Below are 19,142 nucleotides of genomic sequence, written 5' to 3' on the forward strand. Positions count from 1 at the left end.
TGAGCTTTAACCTGCATTTGTGGAAGCACAGCAAACTGTGCTTACTGACAATGATTTCTAGAAGTGTCCCTAAGCCCAAGTAATGAGCTCCATGGCAGAATGATGCTTGTTTGTAATGTAGCACTGCCAGAGGACATCTAGAATTGATTTGCAGCCACCTCCCTTGCACAGAGATGTACAGTATCCAGGTTCTCTGAAAATTTTGATCAAGTTGTAAAAAGATTGGTGAATATTTAAAGTCTTCACAATTTTGCATTGAGAAACATTATCTTGAAATTACCTCACAATACACAGAGATTTTTGCCCATCTTTATTTTGGAGAGACTCTGTTTCTCTAAAATGTTCTTTTTATAAGAAATAATTTAATTGACCTGCAGCCAATTAAATGTTAAAAGTCCCTCCAGTTGTCTTTTTTCGTTTTTTAGGCATGGAATTGGGGTAACAGTAATAATAGTAGATTTAAAAACTTGGACAAAAAAAAAAAAAAAAAAAAAAATGACAGTAATTTCTTTACTCAGATAATCAATCCATTATTTACTTGCATGGTATAAGTTTGTAAATCATTGCTGTTTGCATGTCCTCCTTTGTGCAGCAATAGACAAACCATTTACTTTAATTGTTGATTTGCTCAGCACATCAAATTGTCGGCATTTCAGCCAGTTCCTCTGTATAGAGCAGCTGTCGGTGGACACATCCTTCCATGACATTTCTGTTTGAGGGTAGAACTTGTAAGCTGTAAAACTTTAACTAAATTATTTTTAATTATTCTTTCGTAGAACAACGTATGTGTTTAGGTCATTGTTTTGCAGAAATATCTACTTGGGATTCAGCTCCTAAACAAAACATTCTGACATTTGTATTTGAGATTCATTATGTTAATTCTGAATGAAATCTTCCATAGTTAATGCAGAACTGTTACACTCGGTTACAGCACAACAGAGACATGAAACTACTACAGCCATGTTTCACAGATGTGATAAGATTATCATGCTAAAAAGAGCTCAGTGTGAGAGAGGTCTTTCATGGCTACATGTCTGCACTCTCTTGAAATACTTGACAACCTCTTTTTCACATATGATATTCTAATTCCCAGATTTTTTTAAAATTCCCTCTTGTTTAAATAAAACAGGGCACAGAATTTCTTCATTGATCAACAACATATGGCTAATTCAGAATTTACTCTAAATCTCAGATTTTTACTTTTGCGTCACGGATATGTACAGTTGGTTCATTTTAATCAGTGAATAAAAAGTTAAATGTAATTTTTTTCTCATATTTATTTGAACAGGATCTTCTTAGGATTTGTGTGGAAATATAATGCGTTATGTCATTTTTATGCAGAATACAGATCAAACACTCAAACTTTAATACACTGATTGAGAATTAAAATGGCCCAGTTTCTTACGATGCTAATAAATTATTCTTAAAATAAAAAACAAACAAACAAACAAACAAACAAAAAAAAAAAAACCCCCAAAAAACAAAACAAAACAAAAAAAATCTAATTTTATTATTTTTAGTGGCAAAAAGTCTTACAGCAAAGATTTAACTTGAATTAAAATGGAATTAACTGAGAGGTATCAATTAAAAACGTCTTGGGACTTCTCACTGATGAGAGTTTGAGCCTGAAATAGCATGTTGATTGTGTTGGTAATCTATTGGTACAATAAGGAGGTTTAGCCATCTTGTCACTCCAAAGTGTCTTCTCACTTTGTATTACAACCTTATACTCACGTACTGCAACGTGGCATGGAGGAGCACTTTCTCTATAAGATTTTACTGGGTCAGAAGCGTATTGTTAGAATAGCATTTCGATCAGAACCATGCATATCTTCTGCATCTTTTCTTTCAGAAACTTAAAACTCTGTCAGTTCATGAAAATAATATTTTTCAAATATGTATCTTAATCTATGAGATTTTGTCAACTGATGGAAAAATTCCTAAACAGTTCAATATTTACTTTAAAGCAAATTAATCCGTTCACTTACACAATACACGTCAGTCAAAAGATCTCAATCCTCCCAAATATCTTATTTGTAGAGGCCAATTCTCTATCCGTTTTAGGAGTACTACATTTTGGGAGCAGTTTTTCTATTTGGCAAGCCATTGTTCATCTGAAAAACAGCAACATGACTGGAAAATCTCTTAAAACCTCTGGAAAAGTTATTAGACATAGAAGAAAAAATAATAAAAAGACAACAAAAGAGGTGTTCACACAGTTGAAAACCAGTGATAAACTGTATTTTTTTCTTAAAAAAAAGGTGTTTCTTATCCACAGTGTCCCATATAAACAGGTTTAAAAGAAGCTCCCCTGTCTGTATCTCCTGTGTGATTCTGCAGTAGTGTTGGCTGATGGCAGCAGGCTGCGAGTTTGTGCTTTTAACAACTAAAATATGTGTCTGAACACCAAGACAAGCAAACATCTGTTCTTTACTACGATCATTAAGGGAATGTGCTTCTTGTATTTCTTTCATGGTACATTTGGAAAATGTTGCTTTACAGATGTTCACTTCAAAGTAGATGCATGGACTGTTTCCAGGCTGAAAAACTAAAATGCTTGTCTTTATTGTAAGGCTTCTTCATAAAACAGGAAATGCAAGCAGCACAGATGGAGATCTTTTCCCTCTCTCACATTTTGTGGTAGAATGCTTTCTTAGGTCTTTGTTAAATTAATGTAGATATGTCACCTGAGACAAATCAGATATATCCTGCATTGAAAATTATGCTTAAAGCTACATTTATTTCTATTCTAATTTATCAAATGACTTTGTGCCATGTGAAAATGGGCTGGTACCATGCTACCGATGATTAATCTGCAGAGGAGTGCAATCCCAAATCACAGCTTCTGAGTTTCTCTTTGCTTATTGTTGATACGTTTTCAATTTCACTCTTCCTTTTGTTTTTATTTACTTTTTTAAATAAACACTATGGGCACTTCTTGCCAACTTGTCTTTGAAACCAGTGGGGACCAGTAGGGTAAAAGGCAGAGTGTACTCTACCGAGAGTTGGGAACACCTCGGGATAACCCAGGATGGTGAATGTGGCCGCGGAGAGGAAAGTCTGGGCTTCCCTGCTTAGGCAGCTGCCCCCGCGACCCAAGGCAGAAAATGGATGGATATTGCCAAACTTGTTTTATGGTTGCACTATGTAAGAAGTACAGAAAGACCCCCCCAAAAAACACATATAACTGTTGCAGTGCTATGTAAGTTTTTACCACTTGATTGACCAGATTGCTGTTTGATTTTCTTTTTATTTACCTGAAGTAGCTGATATTTTGTTACCATAGGGAGCAGATGATTACATGTTTGCTTTTGTGCATTCTGTTACACTAGTGGACCTATATCTCATTTTATCATCTAAAGTTTAGGATCTAATGTTTGCCCCAGAGAAGTAAAAGCACTCAGGAAAATGTAGAGTGATAAAATGCCAAACACTGTAGGTTATATAACTCTGTAGCCATTTGTAGAGCAGAGAAGTTTTCAAATTAAATAAAAAATATAAACTGCACATAATAAAAAAATATATAAATTTGTAATCTATTGTGCCAATTTTAACATATTTTTTGTTCCTTTAGACTTTCACCCCTATGTGACCTCCTATTGTTATTGATGCTGAGGCCTGCTTCTGATGCAGAGCAGGTGTGGGCGGTAATACTGCTTACACACACACACACACACACACACACACACACACACACACACACACACACACACGCACACACACACGCACACACACCCTACTGAGAGAGTTTCTTATGGCCATAATTACACTCTTTCCACAGCTATAGGAAGCGGGTTGGCTGCAGGTAGGAATGGAGGAGAGATTCTCAGCAGGCAGCAAGGAACAGTGAGCTGAAGGGAGCTCAGAATCAGTCTACCAACAGCCACTGCCAGTCCCAATTACAGAGTGAACATGAATAATGGTAAATCAGTGCTCTGTTGGTTCAAAATACACAACATTATGTGCCCAGTCAGTCCAGTTCTGAGACAGATCCCCCACAATTCTTGCTGCTCAGAAATGACAATTGGAGAATGATGGATGGCGTGTTGCATAGACCACACTGAGAATGTCGCTGCATGAATATTTGACATATGAACTATGTAGGCACGTAAAAATGTTCCATATGAGGAGGTTATACATTTGAATATGTCACAAATTGTAGCAGCTGTGGGTGTTTGCCTGAAAATTGATGATTTATAAGGCATTTGATGTTTGCATGGGGAGTATACCATTTATTGCTATAAAAATGTTTCAAAGTAGGAGAACTTTCTTGGGATATATCTTTTCAAAGCACAATATATGGAGTAAATCCCTAATGACTTTCTAATAGTATGTCACAAGTAGTAAATCTCTTATCCTATCTCAATTTTTATGTATTTGAATTTGGTTGTACATGATTTAACAATACAGAGAACCTGGAACTCCCCCCACCCCCCCCCCAAAAAAAAAAAAATTTTTTATTGGCAACACCAAGGAGAAATGAACCACTGACTGAAGCTGTGGGAGTCTGAGGAGCTGTCCAGATGCTGAAAGAGCATGCAGCCTCCCTGTTAATTATAAGCTGGTTTTAGGGGCTGGTGTGATTTAATAGAAGCTAAGAACATGTAATCCAAACGTTTATTTTAACATTTCTATTTGGCATTAATTCAATGCATGTGGGTTTATTTGATAAAAACTCTCGTGTAGGCTGTTTTTTCTTTTCTTGAAAGAAAGAAAGAAAGAAAGAAAGAAAGAAAGAAAGAAAGAAAATTGCTTTCTTGTTGGTTGTTTTAGTTGAGTTAAAAAAATTGTCAACCCTTTCCGAAATATCAGAAGGTACAGTTCGTGGCGTTTCATGTTTCGTGGTCTAGTATTTTCTGTTAGAGACCCTTCAATACAATTTGCACCAATAAACAACTATCTGCCCGCCACAGATCACCAGACTGAAACTACATGTCGGTCACAGCTGCGCTTACAGTTGGAGAATGCGGACGGGAGGGGCGGAGTTCACTGCATTTACTTTTCAAAGCTCCTCTGGCTCAGGCAGAAGAAGCTTCTTCTTTGTCCGAAAAACAGCGGAGTTGGCGTGGATGCGTCTTGGCATGTGATCCCACTTAGGTTAAATCAGTCGTCTTACTACTGCAGCCTCCAGTGAAACTTTTCATGCGGTTGCCCGTCCAACGGACAGTACCTGGCAGGTTTGTCTGGACCGTGTTTGCTTCTGCTCTCTTGTCCGCTGCGCTCCGGTTCTCCACCCTCGGCTCCCCAGGTTTAGAAGGACTCACGCGGCCAGTGGAGCAGGCCTGGGTCTCCCGCACGCATGGAGGGAGACGTTATGGACAAGGTGGAAGCCACGGCGACGGTCTGTGACTTCGACCCCATCAGCGGGAGCATCCCAGCCACCAAAGTGGAGATCACCGTTTCCTGCAGGTGAGTCCACAACGGTGCTGGTGGTACCGTGTCTGCGTCAGCGTTTGGCAAGCTTCGCGCGTTCTGGCTACGTTTTACTGTGTGAGATGATCAGACTAGACATTATGCGTAAGGAGTTTAATTCAAATGATTAATTAATTACGGAACAAGAACCTGAACTGCGCTATTTTTTTTTTTAAAAAAGGAAAAAGAGCAAAATGAAAGATTTTAAGAATAAAAAAAACTTTACAGGAGAATGCTATACACAGTCCTCATCCGCCTATGTACAGGCGCACCAGACGTCGTTAAAAATCAGAGCAAATATATGTAAATGTAAAACTGTGAAGTAGAAAAACAGTTTTCAGTCAGTGTTGCAGTTATTTAAAAAGTTAGAGTTAATCATCTTAACACAAAATTGTCCCTCTGAACTTTTACGATTTTGTTTGCACGTTCCTTTATCGTCCAGATTAGCTATTTGGTGTCTCTTTCATCCAGTGTCAGGTACAGTGCCATGTATTGCTTTTGCGCGCGTCACGTATGGAGATATCTGCCGCGATTGACGCGAGGTTCCCCTTGAGGCAGCGTGTCAGGCGTGAATCTGCTTTCCAGGCTCCGACAACGACACCAGTTTGTGACAGAGGTGTAGAAATAAATGGAGAACATATTTCCCCTGAAATCTTGGGATAAAGCCCACTAAATTTACTTATAGAGTCGTGGGAGAAATATGCCACGAAGATTCGAGGAGCCTCAGTTAGGTAGGGTGGGGCAGCGCGGGTTGCAGGTAGAGACCCTGGATGGATTACGGAATGGTGCTAAAGCATATCTAAGCTTTAAGTCTTGAAATACAGGATGTACAATTATAATATATGTTCACATGAAATGTGGTGTCAATCAGTGTGCGACATTTAACCCCGATCTATAGAGTTATGCTCTCTGTCCCTCCTGGTCTATGACTGTGTTATGTAAATGAGACAAGAAAAGCACCAAAGCTGCTCAAACATTATGACTACATTTTTATTTGGTCTATTTATTCATTTGATGTTCACTCTTACCCATATTATTGATCTGGATTAGGTTAAATGAAATAGACTGATACCGTTTCAAATTACACAGTTAGTTAACAAACTCAGTGAAGCTCCCATTTTGCTGACCTTATAATCCATTTTGGATATAAATTAGTCACATTTTGGAACAAGACACTTAACCTTTATGAGGTGGACAGGCTTGAGGATGATGCAGCTGTAGGTAATTACTTGTCTGAGGAGAATGAGCAGGAGGGAATATTGTATAAAAAAAAAAACAAAAAAAAACCTCCCTTTGATTATGAATTTGGTTTTAAAATACAAGAATCTCTCAAATTTAGGTAAATTGACTCTATGGGAAGATTGTGTTTAAGGCTGACTTAGGAGTCTCATTTTGTCCTTGCATATGTGAATATTTTTATCCATTATAGGTCATTTGTTGTGAGTAGCATCTGGAGCTAATTTCCCAAATCGATTTGATTAGATTCACAACAACCTGATTCAATTTGGTTTCGATTGAATCTGATTCGATTCAGCATCAATTCATTTACAGATATTTATTTACATTTTCAGATAATTGTTCTTTATAAAACACTGAGTCCGTTTACATGACCATCAAAGCCAGACATGTGGGAGTGTCTACATGCACTTCTTAAAATAATATATTTAAAAAAACATTGGCTACATTTACTGGTTAGTGTTTCCCCAGGTTCACAGCCAGAAATGCTGTAAAACACAACCCACTCAGGACAGAAAACAATTCAACATTTTAAATGTTGGATCAATTTTAAGCTGTAAGACTGCTGATAAATTATTACAATGACGGTAGATTCAGCTTGTTCAGGTGTGTGCATTCCTGCATTGTGCATGATGTTTTCAGCGTTAACACCGGAGCAGGAGAAATACTCTGGCTGCTTTATTCATATATAGATATGAATAAATGAAGAAATTAGACTTTAAATGAATTCTTTTGTGACTTGGTGCTGTAAAGAAAACAATATCAAAATAAATGAATCTGACACTGTACATTGTAGTGGGGGTGGTGGGTGTTGTTATAATGGTTGGGAAAACTTCCGGTCAATTAAAAGATTTATTTTGTAGCGTGTACATGCATGGTGAAGACACTTCCTGTCATTTTCAAAACATTTGATTTATTTTAACAAGGTGGAGCCCATGGTCTTAGTGTTAGCTGCTAATGTGAGATATAAGCTGCTAAATAGTTTACAGGTGAATGCATTTTAAAGGTGAATGAAAAATCAAAATTTGGCATTATCTCAGTGACAGATGCTGATTTCGGATGGAACTGATCATGCAACCTTTTAATTGTGCATATATGCTAAGATTGATATTAGATTTATTAAATTTTAATGGATTCAAATCAATTAATCAATTATTTAAACCCAGCCCTGGTTATTACACAGTATTGCTTTACCCACCTCAGACTTTACTCTAAGCCAGGATCTGCCTTGAAATTCTCAAGCTGCAACTCGCTTGTCTGTCTTTCATTTTTGTCCAAACACAAAGCTGTTCCTGGACAGTGTGATAGAAGGAAAAAGTCATTCTTGTTTTCTCTGGCTCTTGAAACATTGCCTGCTTTAAATTCAGACTTGAAGTCCTGTCTGTTCTTCTTTGTGACTTGTGGAGATTGCTCCAGTCTGACCTCTTACAACTGCTTCAAAGATCAAGATCTGGGCAGACAGCTCAAAAGCAGACCACATGAAGTACACAGCCATGCATGCAGCTACTCTATCAACTTATCAGAGAGTGTGTCGTCAGTCTTTCTAATAGAGGCATACAGAAACAATGGGTATTATGAGGGGGAAAGAGGCACAGGCTCCACAACCCTGTGTAATTGATTTAGTAAGCCTGAAAGCTCTGAGATTGCAGTGTGCATGGAATTGAACTGGGCTGTGCAGCCCTACAGGCATTCTCATAACCCTCTGCCAATATTGCAGCAAGCCCCCTGACAAACTGGAAGAACTCAAGCAGACAGACGCTTATCAAAACAAGTACATATCACTGTGATAGCACATCGTTGCCTGTCTACGGCTCTGATTGGTTTTGCTCACAGGTCAACCAGTGATCTGCACCTCCAGTAGCTGCTTCTAAGCTGGAAGGGCTACACAACAGCTCAGTGATACGATGGCTCTTCACACTCAAGTGGCCTCTTTTCTTACATCTGTCTCACATTCCAGTGAATCCAGTTCAGTGGGTTATGACCAGTGGTCCCCTGGTATTTTATAGGCTTGACCCTCTATCTTAAGTTGTACTAATAAATGAGTTAGTTATTTAATATTTAAGCAGTTCTACTTAATGTTTTAGTAGTTTTCTATGTGGTTTGTGACATCATGCTTTAATTATGAGCAAATGTAAATCTCTGGATTGTAGAAAGTGCCCTTTCTATATCTCAGCTTACCAGGCTGTCTGAGAGTTCCCATGTACAATGGCTTGAGGAAAACTGGGGCTTTAGCTCTGCTGTTTCACCGTGAAGCACCCTTTTAGCTACAAATGTTGGAAAAAATGTGCACACAGACGAAAATCATTCAGACCCTTGAGGCTTGACATGCAAAGATTCTTTGAAAAGAGATATTTTTTTCACTCTGTTTCTCTGTGGCTTGTGACAGTACAAATAAAGATAAAGATGGTTAGTAATGACTGTAAATGTAATATGTTTCAGTAATATTTTTTATTTATTTACCAGAACCTGACTTTTGTGCACAGTTATCTTGGACATAAAGTGTATACTCTTAGTGTTCAGTACAATAATATACAAAAAAAAAAAGAACTAGAAGCACTCAGAGAATGTAGACCTCCACCTAACCATAGGGTCACTCACCTGAGAAAACCCCAAAAATAGCCCACCCAGTATCCCCTATATTTTGAAACTTTTGGATCACCAGATCCAGAATATAAACATGATCTGGGTCAAACAATGTTGGATTACAACATCTACCATGATGTCATTTTGTCATTTTATTTTACTTTTATTTTTTGCTAATGATTCTGGGCATTATCTGATAGTTAGAAGCTGTAATGGCAAAATTATCACTATCTCTCAATAGTACAGAATTCTTTAAAAAAATTTCCTGAATCCAGATGGTTATCCAGATCACCCGCAAAATGTAATCACTTGCTCATTTATTGCATTTCTGACATTTCCTGAAAATTTAATCAAAATCTGTTTAATATTGTTTGAGTTATGTTACTAACAGACAGACAGACAAACTAATGCTGCCAAAAAAAAAAAAATTAAAATAACAGAAGTAGAAGAATGAATGCAGAATAAGCTTTGGCTATGCTCCAACAACTGAATGAGGAAGACTCAGATGGGGGAGAAATGAGGCTTTTACCACAACAGGACCAAGTTAGGAGTAAAAATTCTTGTCAAAATGCCGAGGCAATATTCAAATCTAGCTGCAACTAGAATGGCCTGTTGTGGTGTTTTATAACGTTTTGGACATCGCTGTAATGAATGCATCTGTCCTCTACTGAAGCTGCATTGATGCCAGAATGACCCGCCGTGTATTCATTATTAAGCTGTCAATGTGTGATACAATAAATCAATATCAGCTAACACTGAGTGCTCTGTTTCGATACTTTAGTATTATAGTATTAGTATTATTTTTTTCTTATTTTTTTACCTCAAACAATTGATAAAAAATATACATACACATAAAATGATATAATTTTGATATATGTTAGCTGATAAGTGAATGTTGTAAGCTAAAAATTATTTGACATTTTCTAATTAAACGACTGGAGAACTGGGTGGGCTTCTCTGGCACTGCACTACACTGGTTTAAATCTTATCTAGAGAATAGAGAGTACTTTGTGTCATTATCTGAGCAGACAAAAGTTACATGTGGAGTTCCCCAAGGTTCTATCCTGGGGCCTCTTCTGTTTAACATCTACATGCTCCCACTGGCACATAAATGGTCATAAAGAATAACCAAATTAGTTACCATAGCTATACAGAGGACACACAGATATATATTACAATGTCACCAGGAGACCAAGGCCCCATACAGGCTCTTGGTAAATGCATTGGGGAGATTAATGACTGGATTTGTCTAAACTTTTTCAGTTAAAAACAAAACTTAGGTGATTGTATTTGGAGCCAAAGAGAAACCATTAAAGGTCACCACAGAGCTTCAGTCTATACACCTAAAAACCACCAACCAGGCCAGAAATCTGGGTGTATTGATGAACTCAGACCTAAACTTTAAGAAACACATTAAGGGAATTACAAAGTCAGCCTACTATCACCTTAAGAATATATCAAGGGTCAAAGATCTGATGTCTCAGCAGGACCTGGAAAAACTAGTCCAGCTTTAATCTTTAGTCGGCTTGATTATTGTAATAGTGTTTTTACAGGTTCTACCTAAAAAATCAATTAGACACCTGCAGCTTATTCAGAACTCTGCTGCTTGAGTCCTCACTAAGACCAAGAAAGTGGACCACATCAGTCCAGCTCTGAGGTCTTCACACTGGCTGCCTTTTCATCAGAGAATAGATTTTAAAGTTCTGCTGCTGGTCTATAAAGCTCTGAATGGTTTAGGACCAAAATACATCAGTGACCTCTTGATCCATTATGAACCTGCCAGAACCCTCAGGTCATCTGGTTCCAGTTTCTTATCAGTTCCCAGTCAGAACCAGACATGGAGAAACTGCATTCAGCTTCTATGCTCCACATGTCTGGAACAAACTCCCAGAAAACCTCAGATGAGATGAAACACTCAGTTTATTTAAATCCAAGTTAAAGACCCACCTGTTCTCTGCTACATTTCAATAGCTTTTATTTAGAAGTTAAAATCTACATCTGGTTCTTTTAAGCTGGAATTATGTTTTAATATTGTCTTTCTCCACACTGGAACTTTATTTCTAGCATTTTATCTATTTTATTTTAGCATCTTCCTTCTGTTTTTATTTCATTAACTGCATTTTTTTAATCTTTGTTTTTTTTAATACACGTGTATTGCTTTCTGCACCCTGCTGCAATGTTTTATGTAAAGTACTTTGAATTGTCTTGTACATGAAATGTACTATACAAATAAATTGGCCTTGCCTTGACTAATTGAAATACAAGCCTGAAGTAATCCCACATGCTAACCAAATAATTATTTATTTATTGAAGCTTTGTCTATTTCTAAATGATTGAAAAAATTCAAAGGGAGAAAAAACTGGCCTCTGTAAATGCTACTTATAATTGTTTTTTAATGCAGCGTTGGCAGGGTTTCAAAATGACCCAGCGGTTCTAGGGAATACTGGAATGCTGGCAGTTCTAGTGTTAAAATTTTTTTTCCTGGATCCAGGCGGTGATCCAGATCACCCCCAATATCTAACCAGTTGTTGCTTATACAATTTCTGAGATTTACTGAAAATCTTATTAAAATACGTCCATAACTTTTTGAGTTATGTTGCAAACAGGCAGACAGAAAGACAGACAAACCTCCGCATTGGCAGAGGCTTCAAGAATGGGAACCTCCCTCAACCAGCAACATGCAGCATTGCTAACGATGATGCTAGTGGCGCATAAGTGGCACTTATCGCTTTTACAAAGGAAACATACTCAAAACTTGAGGCAAAGCTGGATAACTTTCAGAATGTTGTTGCTGATCACCACCAATGCATTACAAAACTGGACCTGTTTGCAAACCAGACCGAAGATTACTGGTGGGGTGTGCCAGCTAGGTTAATTACAATGGCCACTGACAATGCCAAGCTCTAGGCTAAAGTACTGGACTTCATTATAATGTAGGTACAGTAAAGGGACACATTCTGATTACTATCAGGAATGGTGACCCTCCTCTGATCCTGGTTGTCTGAGACAAGCTGAGATACAATGATGCTCCTATTCACATTATTGAAGAGTACAGCCTAGGAGTTGTGGAACAACACGCTGAGTGTTGACATGGACCTAAAGAACATTAGCATTAAGCCTGCTCCTAAGTTGTTCATCACATCCAAGGATAACTCAAGAAAATATCTGCCCTCACTGAGGGAAGCTGAGGATTTTAATAAATCTTGCTGTCAACTGGGTGTGAAGCCAGAAGTGAACTGACTTTTGTTATCCTTAATGTCTGCAACTATTGTGTTTCACAGTCCACTTCTTGCTAATGTGTAACTGTTTGCCATGCTAATTACACTGCTGTAAGCATTGCCCTTTCAGGTGTTGCTGTGTGTGAGTGATGCATCATTTCATTTTATTATCAAGCCTACCCAGCTGCGTTTGTGGCTGCCCCCTTTGAGTTTTTTTGCTTTTATCTTTGCACTCTATCGGTCAATCCATTTTGTTCAAACAATGTCATTACCATTTTTTTTTATAACTTAATGTAGGAGAAGTTGGGACCTTTTCATAGAAAGAGGAAATTTCTTTGGTGCAAGTGAAAAGTACTTTTTATGCAGTGGACACCTGACTTTTACATTATGTGGGGATTTCAGGTGTGTGTAGGACTTAAGGGGCTGAAGACATTTTATTCCAACAAGCTTTTAATTAGACTTAGGCTCTTATGACTGACTTATGTCTTGCTCATACAAGAACACCCCCCCCCCCCCCGTTCTTTCTTCCTCAGCGCTACTGAACACTGATGCTGAGCCATAACTTCCACAAACAGTGCACTTAAATCAATATCCTGCAATGTGAAGGGGGTGGGAAATCTTACAAAACTAGAGTGGATTATGGCCCATTTGAATGATTTTAATGGTGATATACATTTTATTCAAGAAACACATATGCACAATTAGGTGATAATAAAACTTAAAAAGAGATGGGTTGGTGAGGTGTTTCATTTAACTGTAAAGCCAGGGGCATAGCTATTATTATCTAGAAGGGTGTTCTTTTCATATCCAATAAATCAATTTTGGATCTTAATGGAAGATATGTAATAGTTTCTGGGATGCTCCAGAGCATCCCTATTTTATACATTTCCATCTACGGTCCTAACTGAGATAACAGCTTCATAGATAACAATCTGTTTTCATCTTTTCCAGATCTGGGTAACCACTATATAATTATTTGAGCTGATTTTATTTTTGTCCAAGATCCAGTACTCACCTAACAAAGCTGTTCCACTGACCAAGTCGGCTAAGACTTTATTAACCTTCACACATCAACTTGGCCTTACTAACCCATTCCCAGGAACTTAAGTCATTCAATCTTTTTTTTCCTCCATTTTCACAGTTTCTACTCACATTTTGATATTTTTTCTTCTGGACGTTAGATTACTATTCAGAATAGCTATTTGATTACCATAGTATAGCAATATTGGATTATGCCCTAACCTCTCTCAAAATATAGCCTTACGTGCATGACCTGGCCCTTCAAAAATATGGAGGTTCAATTTTTACAATTCCAGATTACTATATATTTTAATCTTAATGGTTTACCAGACATGAGCAGAAGTATCATTTGGGAGGCATCCAAGGCCAACATTAGGTATCAGCTCATCTCTTTTACTTCAAATAGAAAGAAAGTGGAGATCTCTTGCACAATCAAACTTCTAACAGGCATTAAAATATCAATCCATCATCATCAATCCAGATCAGTCTGTACAGAGAACGTGTTGAGTTACAGAGTTGTAAATGATTTCCACTGCAAAAATCAAAACCCTACTTCTTAAATCTAGACAGTGTTTTTATGAATTTGGGGACAAACCTTGACAAGACCCACACTGATCGAGAAAAGATAAGTAGGACCTTTGCTGAATTTTACACTACTTTACATACCTCTATTGCCCCCCACTCCCTAACAACACCTTAGATAATATTTTTTTTTCCTTAAATACACTGTGATGTGGTAGAAACCATATGCATCCCCATCACCACAGTAAAGGTTCAGGAGGCCATTGTTTCCTTTCAGAATGGTAAGTCACCTGGGCCTGATGGCTTCATTGCCAAATATTGTAAGGGTTTTTTTTTTTTTTTAAATTTGTTCAGCCCAGTTTTAAGGGTTATGTATAACGAGGCATTCACCCTTGGTCGCCTTTAAGACACCCTATCGGAGGCCACTATTTCCTTCTTAAACAGGACAAATACCTCCATCTTTGTAGCAGCTACCAGCCACTATCACTTCTGAACATTTACTTTAAAATACTGTCCAATATCCTCTTCTTACGGCTGTAGCTCAACCAAATAATTAGTCCATTTTTGGAGCTCCATCTTGCCGCTGCTTCATGCATCTCCTCTGTGCTCTCATCCTTTGAGGAGTCTTCAGATGAATGTTCAGAGGAGTCAGGAGCTGTTCCCACCCTCATGCTGATGTTGAGAGCCTCCTTTGTGCTGTAGTATCTTGCCATCTTCAAAATGACTACTCATGCACTACTGCTCATATTTATAATCTATCGCTTGCATAAACTTCTTGAACAAAACCATAACAAAGTCCAATTTAGCATTGGTGCTAGCTGCAGTTGACATAACAGTACCTGAGCAAAAACCAAAACAAAATCCAAATTTGCTTCGGTGCTCACTGAACAACTGGCAAAGTACCTGAGTAAGAACCAAAACAAGCCCAATTTCTGCCAGCTGAGATGATGATAAAAAAAGATGAACATGAAAGACATGAGTGAACATGTAGACTTGAGTGGACATATGCACACACATGCATACACATATACTATATATGCACAGACCTTTGTTTTTATACATGCACACCATTATCTAACACCATTTATGACACACATTTATCATTTCAACAGTATGACACCCTGGCAGAAAACAGTAAAAAAGTGATATTTTACTGGATGGTGTAAAAGATGAAGAAAATTACATCATCTGGTGGACTACTATAAAAATCCCAAGTTTAAGCCTTTTCCTTCACAATTAAAACTTTATATAAATGAATGCATCAATCTATGTTATAATTAATGTGGGGTTAAAAAAAATGCACTTTCAGTAGCCGTAGGAACAAACTTGTCGGTTTTTAAGTTAGTTAGCCGATTTAAGCTAATTCAAGGAACTGACATTAAAATTTTGAAAAAAAAAAGAAAAAAAAAAAACCTTTGGCAAGTTTCAGCTATTTATATTCAACACAGCCAAAATGGCATGAAAATTTGACAAAATGGTTCTAGGGTCTACCTGAAGAGCAAACTATTATTGATTAATGGTCCAGCCAGGGAACTCTCACACTCATTAGTTTAATTTAAAGGGTCTAGTGGTGGTTTTTGATACCTGGGCATTTGTGTTTCCACATCTTTTTTAAATCTTTATTGTGATAACTTTGCCCCTCTAATTGAAAAGTCCAAGGGGGACTTTACCGGATTGGTTCCCTCCGCCCCTTTTTCATGTAGATTGTATAAATATGATCAAGATGGTTATTTTCCCTAAGTTTTTATATCTCTTTCAAAGTCACCCTTTTCTCTGGACTAAATCCTTCATTTGATAGATACAATAATTTTGTCATTCACATGGAACGGTAAAATTGCAAGAGTTTGTAAATCAACCTGAAATCTCCCAAAGAGGAAGGAGTGTTTGCCCACTTAGAAAAGATAGACAGACAGCCAGACAGACAGAAAGACAGACAGACAGACAGACAGACTGACAGACAGACAGACAGACAGACAGACAGACAGACAGACAGACAGACAGACAGACAGACAGACAGACAGATAGATAGATAGATAGATAGATAGATAGATAGATAGATAGATAGATAGATAGATAGATAGATAGATAGAGAGACAGATAGATAGATACTTTATTGATCCTGAGGGAAATTGTGTGGCAGTCTCACTCACATTCACACCATTATGACAGAATCACTAGAATCAATAGAATCATCAAGCAAAAACATATCAACATCTAAAACGTTTAAAAGTAGCAATACATAATTAAATGATTACTAAAATCAACTGTAAAATAGTTAAGGCAGTACAAGAGAGGAGCCTGGAACTTATGGAGCTCCTCTAGTGGGAGAAGACCGGGTTCTGGGGCAGGCTCTGATTGGACAGAATCTCCCTGATCTTAGAGAGCGTCCTCTACTCCAACACTTTCTCCACAGAGTCCATACACAGTCCAACCACAAAGTCCACTTTTGGTATGAACCGGTTTAGCCTCTGAATGTCCTTTATTTTAGTGCTGCCCCCCCAACACACAAGGGCATAGAAAAGGACACTGGATACAATAGACTGATAGAACATGTATGATAACTTAGAGCAGACCCATCTGCTACGCCCCTATCTGTACACAGCAGCCATATTTACTGACCAGCTGCAGCCCCAGGTACTCATAGATGCAGACTAGCTCTATCTCTGATCCATCGATGTTGATGAGCTGCAGAGAGGTTAAATGCCTAGTGGAAATCAAGCACCACCTCCTTTGTTTTAGAGGTGTTCAGCAGGAGCTTGTTCCACTGGCACAAAGTCTTTCACCCTGTACTCCCCCTCTTCACCCTCCCTAATACATGCAACAATTGTAGTGTCATCTGCATGTGACCTGTATCTGAGTTGTAATGGAGGTCAGTGGTGTAGAGAGTGAAGAGAAGGGGTGACAGCATTGTGCCCTGAGGTGCTCCAGTGTTGCAGGTCAGTGTTGAGGACCTACAGTACCCCACTTGAACAAACTGTGGCCTGTTGATCGAAATGTGTGTAACACAAGTCACACGGTGGGGGTCCACAGCCATGAGGTCAAGTTTCTCTTGGAAAAGGCTGGGGTGGATTGTATTAAAAGCACTGGAGAAGTTGAAGATCCCCCACATCCAGGTATGTGAGAACATGGTGTAGAAGATACCCATCTTCTCCTGGAAGGCAAATTGGAGGGGGTCCCTCTCTGCCTGCACGTGAGGTTGCACCAGCTGCAAGACGAGTCGCTCCAGTGTTTTCATCACATGCAACGAGAGAGTGACTGGCCTGTAGTCATTCAGCTCCTAAGGCCGACCCTTCTTTGGAACTGGAACGATGCAGGGCGTTTTCCACAGTTTCATCTCCAGCTTCTTGCTGTATTTCTCATTAGCCTCCTTGAGGCAGCTTTTCACTTCCTTCTGCACCTCCCTTGTCTTCCCACCGTTTTTGCTTCCAAAAACACTCTTCTTCTTATTCAGGACTTTCTTCACCTCACAAGTAATCCACATTTTATTGTTGGCAAAGCAAATCACTGTTAAAAATAATAAAAAGAGGCACCACCTGGTGCATACAAAAGTTAAAACAGTCAGTCAAGCACCCCAACGTACCCCACTGCACCCTCCAGGTGCCCCCCTCCCCCCTTCTTTTTTTTTACTGTGATCAATCCTCTGCTCACAGCCTCCATCTCCACTCTCTGCCTAATCCCTGCCTAATTACCCAATCGTGTCTGTGTCCATAAAAATCTGGATCCAGATCTGAAAACATGTTGGTCTGTCCAGACCTGATGCTTTAACCTGTGTTTATAAAAATTGTGCTTTTAAATGTTCTAATGATGCCAGATTCCATGTTTGGCATAATGCCAGGATAAAATCAGTTAAGGATCTGTACACCGATGACATTTATTCATCCTTCTCACAGCTCTCAGCCTATAACCTCCTCCCTATAACACACACTGCCGTTAGAACTGTGTGGGAGGAAAGCCTTGGAACTGGCCAGCAGTGGCACTCTGCTTTGCCCCTTCTTCAATTTCCTTTGATCTGTGCAGAAATATATCCTTCTGTGACTGACACTTGCAACAGATGTAGTTTATCCCCTGCTAACCATACTGGTATTTTTTGGTCCTGCTCCAAACTGGGATAATTTTTCACAAATTTTTGACTCACTAACCAGGTTATATGGCGTTACAAGAGATGTGGGTGAAGAGACAAATAGACAAATATCCTTTTTTTCATACTTGTTTATTAAAAAAAAAAAAAAAAAAAAGGTTGAAAACATTGGGAATACATGATGGGTGTTTTAGTTCAACAAAACCAACACAAGAACAGCCTGAATCTTTACTTCATTGTCATTTAACGACAGTTAAAGGATTTCATTGGTTATCTTTAGCATTTCAAAAGACACTGCAGGTATGCTGTTAAAAGTGACAGCAGCTGACAAATCCCATTCCTTTCCCTGTTTTCAGCCTCCCACCTGATAGCTTGTACATGAAACTTTATCAGCCCCCACCACCTATTCCATGGGGAGGAAGACGCTGCATCTGGTCTCTTCTATTGCTATGTTGCTCCCCGTAACCATTCAATTTCTGCAATAGATTGGTTAGAGTAGCGTTGTATCGAATCACTGCATTCCATAGATGAGGGATCTAACTCAACCAGGCCAGACTGCTTCCGAGGGATTTATTACCTGGTGAAACACACAAGTGGTCACACGAATGCTGGCTTCCTGATACAAATAGGTCATTGATTGCTTTTCCCTGTTGTCAAATAAAAGCTTGTGGCATCTTGATCAGGTGTGTTTTTGAAGAAAACATTGCAAGGAGGAGGCATAATGAAATCATCAGGACCATTAGGATATGTGCCATCGCTACTTGATCTGTCAGAAACAATTGTTGAAACTGGCAGTTGGAATTCAACATGTGTAAGCAAAGTATTGTTTATTTGAATGGTTTGAATGTTGTAATGGCTTTTCACTCTGTGGATGTTGTTGTGTTAATAGCTGTTATAGTTGTTGCTCTCATTCAGTCCTGGTTACAGGACTTTCAGACAGACCCTATGACCTGTTTTTTTCTGGTTGAAACATCCTTTTGTTTTGCCCTGGCAGGCAGCAAGTTGGAGATGAACTAGTTTTCATTGTGCAGGAACATGAAATATTAATAAAAGACCTCTCTGAGAAAGAGAGA

The 19,142-nt window shown here is 38.5% G+C and overlaps 1 protein-coding gene across 2 annotated transcripts in view; it reads left to right on the forward strand.

Moving 5' to 3' along the window:
* Positions 1-4,959: 4,959 nt before the first annotated feature.
* The window catches only part of cpne5a (copine Va), a 79,342-nt gene continuing 65,159 nt past the window's right edge, over positions 4,960-19,142 (forward strand). For both annotated transcript variants that reach the window (XM_042004335.1, XM_042004336.1), the window contains exon 1: positions 4,960-5,409. In XM_042004335.1, the coding sequence (XP_041860269.1) occupies positions 5,300-5,409 (110 nt within the window). In that variant the 5' untranslated portion in view covers positions 4,960-5,299. The remainder of the gene's footprint in view (positions 5,410-19,142) is intronic.

The sequence above is a fragment of the Melanotaenia boesemani genome, chromosome 13 (genome assembly GCF_017639745.1).
Source record: "Melanotaenia boesemani isolate fMelBoe1 chromosome 13, fMelBoe1.pri, whole genome shotgun sequence".
Taxonomy (NCBI): domain Eukaryota; kingdom Metazoa; phylum Chordata; class Actinopteri; order Atheriniformes; family Melanotaeniidae; genus Melanotaenia; species Melanotaenia boesemani.